Source organism: Arachis hypogaea, chromosome 14 (assembly GCF_003086295.3).
Source record: "Arachis hypogaea cultivar Tifrunner chromosome 14, arahy.Tifrunner.gnm2.J5K5, whole genome shotgun sequence".
In the NCBI taxonomy this organism is placed as follows: domain Eukaryota; kingdom Viridiplantae; phylum Streptophyta; class Magnoliopsida; order Fabales; family Fabaceae; genus Arachis; species Arachis hypogaea.
In genome coordinates this window covers 215,353-221,419 of record NC_092049.1, presented here as the reverse complement: position 1 = coordinate 221,419, position 6,067 = coordinate 215,353, and the positions used below count along the sequence as shown (strand labels likewise).

Below are 6,067 nucleotides of genomic sequence, written 5' to 3'. Positions count from 1 at the left end.
ATACTGATACTGTTAAAGTGCAACCCCACACACACAATTAACTAGTTGGTGCAAGCGGAATCACAGGTACAACTTGAACTTCATCATAATCACTACTATTGTTGTCTTTTCTTTTCATTTATTTATTTTTTTTCTTTCTTTCTTTCCCCCATTTGTTATACTCTTTGAAAATGGATATTTGTATTTGTTGAATATAGAAAATGACAAGGAAGAAAAACAAAAGTGGGAAAGAACTAATGCTTGGAGGGCCCAATGCTAATTGTGCAAATAGGTGGAGAACACATTCACAGCCAGGGGCTTCAAATGAGCCAACACGCTGGGGAAGTTGCTATCGGATCCTAACATGTCACTCTTATGCTTTCTATTGAAAGTATCACTAGTTTTTTTTTTTTTAAAGAGAAAATATCTCTATACTTTTTATTAACTTTTTATAAATGATATATTGTCGTTACCGGGAACGATTAATATGTAACTAAATGGTAGAGTTATTCGTTAAATTATAACGAGATAGCAAGTCTTTACCACAATCAACTTTTGAAGATGAGATATTTATCTTGCCATCTCAATGTAATGCAATGACGCAGTTTGGATTTTACCGTACTTAAAAGGTACTTGATCTTTGCAAGTTGCCGCTGGTGAAGAACAACGAATCGAATAACGACAATTGACGATTTTGCAAATTGTCCAATTTAGCGATCAAATTGCGTACTGCGGAAATGACTTTGCTCAACACACTTTAATTTAATTTTGTCACAGTTTTTAAAGTTAATCTATTTATCTATCTGAGTATCACGAGTTGAAGAGCAAGAGATAACGAAGGCACAGCTTAAAATTGGAAATAACGGGTAAACCCCACCCAACATTCAAGGCTTTGCAATCAACATTCAAATCATAAAAAAGAAAAAAAAAAAAAAAAACCGAGAAAAGACTATTTTTCTCAACTTTTTTTATCCAAAATCCTAATTGACAAAATTCAAAATCATTTTTCCACATTATTTATAAAACCCAAAGAGAAATAAAGACTCGAAATAGAGAAAAAGCCGGATCCTCCATCATCCATATTCCCTTAGCTTGCTTGTATCTACTCGTCTCTCGTTTACTCCTCCACAGCAAGTGGCACAGACTCGGCCTAATGTGACACACAAGAAAAAACATTATTAGTTTTTGGAAGAACACAGGCAGAAATGAAAGACAAAAAATTAAGCATACCAATTTGCGGTATTTAAGAGCATAGAACATCTCAAGGTAACGGCGGCTCTCACGGCGGTCAAGGTTGGAGACATGCTTCCAGAAGCCATAGACACCGGTTAGAGTCAAAAGCCTCTGAGAGTAGATTTGCCATGTGTACCTATGGAACAAAAAACAATGGGTGGTGGTTAAGAATGCAGAATAAAAAACACAAAGTGCATAAATTGGGGGTGTGGAGTGGACTTACTTCTCTTCAATACGCTGGAGACCACCCTGGGAAATGTTGTCCCAGTGGGTTGGATCAACCTTGCACTTGTCAAAGAAATCAACGAGCAGATCAGCGGCGCGGTCACCATGGTAAGGGTCAATGTGGAAGCCCGACTTGCCATGAACAATGATCTCAGCAGGACCACCATTGCATGTTGCGAAGGTTGGCAAGCCGCATGTCATGGCCTCAACCACCGTCAACCCGAACGCTTCGTACACGGCGGGCTGCACGAACGCTCCCTTCGTGTCGCAAATTACACGGTACAGCTCTCCATTCCTCACACGGTTCATCTGTGACGAGATCCACCTGAACTGCCCGTTCAGCTTGTACGTCTCGATCAGCCCGTACATCTTCTTCATCTCCGCCTTCTCCTCAAGATCCTTCGACTCCTTCCTCCTGTCTCCGGCCACCACAACCAAGTTCACCAGCTCACGCAGGCGGGCGTTTTTGCCGTACCACTCCACAAGTCCGGTGATGTTCTTCACACGGTCCAACCTAGCCATGGTGAAGATGATTGGCTTGCTGCGGTCCTTCAACACACAACTGTTGCAACAAAAATTAAATCGCATTATTATTAGCATTAGCCATTCATGTAAGTGTGAGGGGAGGCACAGATACTAACATGTGTTCTTCATTCTCCACTGAGCTGTAGAGAAGCTCTTCGATCTCCGGGTGGAATGCAGTCAACCTGCGGCTACCATCAGTGTATGGGAAGTAAATGGTTTGATCGGCACCAGGGGACACAATGTTGAACTTTGGATCGAACACATCAATGCCGTGAACAACACGGTACAGTCCGGGGAGGGTGAATGCTGTGTGACTCTCATACTGTCCAACTGTGTCCTTGCTGTTTATACACCAAGCCATGTACTTCAACTTTAGCAACCAACGTCATCACTAATCCATAAAGACAAAACACATCTTAACATATAAATTCACCTTCCGGCAATTTCTTGGAATGTACTGGTGATGATGAAGTCAGTGTGGTTCATGGCGAAAAGATCAGCTGTGAATTGGCATGAGAAGTGATACTTCTCTTCAAACTTCTTCCAGTAAATGTCGGATTCGGGATACTTGGTCTTCTCAAGTGCATGAGCAATTGTACACTACAACAGACAAACGAGAAATTTTACTTCCAGTTTCAAAAATAGTCAATAAAACGTTAATTAAGATACTGATACCAACCTGAGTGACACCTAGTTTGTGTGCCAACAAGGAGGCAACAATGTTTCCATCACTGTAGTTTCCAACAATCAAATCTGGCTTGCCTTGCAATTCCTTGGCAAGTTCATGTGCAACATCCTAATGAAAAGAAACATCAACAGGTTCGGAGGTTAAAATCTTGTTATGTGCACATCAACATGGGCTAGGAAGTTGAATTACCTCGGTGTAAGTTTCCAAATAGGGCCAGACTTCGAATCTTGAGATCCATTTGCGAACAATTCCCTTCTCTGTTCTGAAGGGAACACGAAGAATGTGAGAGTGCTCGGTTCCAAAAACCTTCTCAAGACGTTGGCCACAAGTGGTTCCTACGGCATCAGGGAGAAGACGGGTGATCTACATTTCACAGAATTCACATGCACCAGTTAGATAGAATATCAATACCATAACACTATCAAACAGATTACCAATAAACACTTACGATGAGAATGCGAGGTACGATATCCAAGCCTTGTTGCTTGATGCGGTGGAGCATCTCATTTTCCAAAGCACGAACTTGATCCAAGATGTAAACAACCTGGCCACCGGTGTCAGGGTAGCCCAAGACGTTGTCTTGGGCGAAGTAACCATGGGGAGAGAGGATGACAACGTTGAAGACCATGGGAATTCTATCGAGGAATGTCTCAAGGGTGCAGGGATCAGGAGCCTCAAGAAGGTCCAAGAGGAGTTGGATGGACTCAAGGACACGCTCGGCGGTGTCACCCCACCCTCTCTCCAATCCAATCTCCTGGAACTTGTGCTCGAATTCTGAGTAAGGAGTCTCCGAGGGAAGGGTTCCCAGATACTCCTCCGCCTTCCTTAGAACATGTTGGAGTGAATCTGGGTTGTGGATTCTGTCGTTCAACATCAACGTCTGCATATCATGTATAAATGTTGCACAATCACTTAGATCTGTGTGTACATTGAAGTCATCAAACATGGCTAGCTAGAAACTGGAAAGTAGTTACCTTGCCCTTGTAGCTGTGAAGTCTGAGGAATTCAAGAAGCGGATGCAAGCTCTCCTTGTCATGGAAGAGTTTTGCGGACAGGTGGCGGTTAAGGAACTGCACGCCGTTACCGATAGACTTGTTGAGAGTTGGGCGAGGGAAGGAGGCAGTGAAGGGCTCGAAGTCCAACTCAAGAACGAAGTTGGCATTAGAACTGCACCAACAAAAAAAACTTGAATGCATGCACCAAAACAAGACAAAAAGAAAGCTAAGAATTGATTTACCTTCCATCAACAAGCTCCTCCTTGAAGCGCAAGTACTCGGCAGCTTGCAACTCTTCTACAACAAGAGCATGGACATTGACACGAAGGTACTCCCAAACACCAGGCCTTGGACGAACTGCCAGAGCAACCCAGGGAGGCAAAACAATTGCTTCCTATGTATATATGCAAACAATGAAATTCAGAAAAAAAGATTCACACAAATCATGATGATGTTATATTCCAATATATACTTGTTTACCTGAGTAGATCTAAGAACTTCTCCAAAAGCACCATCAGTTAGCTTCTGCCTGTTCTCCTCAGGGATTTCCTCAAACTCAGCAATCACTTGGTGGTGTTGCAAGATCCCCTTACCCTTGGCTTCGATCCTCGACAGAAGAGCTAGAATCTCATTCCTGTTGGCTGTCAGGGTTTCGTCAAGCCTTTCACGGAGGCTGTGAACGCGGGTTAAACGGTCGCTGGCCATGCCCTCTCAACGATCCACCTGAACAAAATACTCAAATCAAAACAGGATTCGATTGGATTCGATCATTTTTCAATCTACACCCCAACCACCCACACCCTCACCTACCACCTTCCCCATAAATACACATATTATCAGATCTTCCAGTGTAATCACTTTCTTCTTTTTATTTAATTAATTTGAACAGCTAGAGCAACCAAAGTTGTTGGCCAAAGCTAAATTTACTTCATAACCATACTTTAGAGATTATATTCCTTCAAAATTATAAGTAATTAGTTAATAATGATGAGAAGCGAACAAAGAAGCTCTTTGTTCAAGGCCAGGCTGTAATCAACTTTTCATTTTGTTCCTTCTTTAACCAAAGTACATGCATGGGCATCAAATTCTGTTAACCAACCGACAGAACCTCGTTCCCCCCAAGAAACCGAGTAGAGTGCAAAATTTTACAGAGTAAAACCAACTGAAAATTTAGCCTCCAGAAACAGAACCAAAAGCAGAGCTAGTGTAAGGTCAAAATGATCACTAGTTAGCTTCAGGATCAAAGACAAAGAACATTGAAGCCTGATCTAGCGATCAAAATGCACATGCAGATGTTCTAGCTGGTTCTGAAAGTGGAGGTGGTGGTGGTGGTAGTGAAAAGTGATGAGCAAAGAAACAGAACAACAACAGAGTAAAGCCTAAAATGACAAAGAAAGCAAATGAAGAGAGAGAAAAAATAGAATACCTATGAGAGAAAGAAAACACAGTAAACGCAAAAAAGAGAGGGGGGGTTAATGAGAAGAGGAATGAATGAATTGAAACCCAGGCTGAATGCTTCCATTTATAGACCAAGCAACAGCAGCGCCAACACTTTATGGGTATTTCACATAATAAACGTACCATCATACAAATAATCAATTATTATTAATTCCATTAATATATAAAAAAAATAAAAAAAAATATGATTGATTTTAAGAGATTCACCAAAGGTCAATAGGCTTTCTCTTTCTTACCCCACCCCACCGAGAAGTTAGAGGACAGGGGTCATTTTGTAATTGCCTAATCTATGTATGTTTATACCATTTGTACCCGTAGCTAGACTGGAACTAGAATACGTGTGCCCTTCTTGGTAAATACATCCACGCATGCTAAATGAATATGATATATCATGTTTATTGGATTTTTTATTTTAATAAATAAAATAATATCAAAAATAAATAATTTAAAAATTATTTATCAATTTAAATTTTTCACTCTTATCTTATTTATACTGTGAACGAGATAATTTTTTATGTATCTCGTTTACTGTGTAAACAAAATAAAGCCTCAGGAGAGATAATGACCTTATCCCACGAGAGATAAAACGTGTGCGTCTTTCAATGTCATGGTTTCACGAGTGTCAAAATTAGGAAATTGTCAAAATTAGGGACACCATATCGTCGAATCCAGCCTCAGTCTCAGCCAGATAGCGGACGATGACGTCGGGTGGCGGAAGGGTATGGTTCACTCGTCGGGGTAGTAGAAGGCGAGGCCTCTGAAGAATATAAAAAAAATTCAGTCTTATAAAGAAATAATCTTAAATTTTTTGTCTATTTATTTCTTACAATTTCTTTTTAGTTTTGCAATTAGAACACATTAAAGTAAAATAAATATTTTCTTGTTACTTACATCTACTTCTACTTAGGAACATATTTCTATGTTTCTAACTTACACATATTTCTAAATTACATAGTGCATACTA

General features: G+C 40.5%; 1 protein-coding gene across 1 annotated transcript; it reads right to left on the bottom strand.

Moving 5' to 3' along the window:
• Window positions 1–811: 811 nt before the first annotated feature.
• Window positions 812–5,311, bottom strand: LOC112740751 (sucrose synthase). The gene is made up of 12 exons (XM_025789350.3): window positions 5,072–5,311; window positions 4,126–4,368; window positions 3,888–4,039; window positions 3,625–3,817; window positions 3,099–3,530; window positions 2,840–3,013; window positions 2,642–2,758; window positions 2,396–2,562; window positions 2,079–2,303; window positions 1,436–1,999; window positions 1,210–1,348; window positions 812–1,129 (listed from the first exon to the last, which is right to left on the bottom strand). Exons 2-12 carry the CDS (start codon window positions 4,348–4,350, stop codon window positions 1,097–1,099), a joined length of 2,421 nt encoding a protein of 806 aa, XP_025645135.1. The 5' UTR covers window positions 4,351–4,368; window positions 5,072–5,311; the 3' UTR covers window positions 812–1,096.
• Window positions 5,312–6,067: the final 756 nt, after the last annotated feature.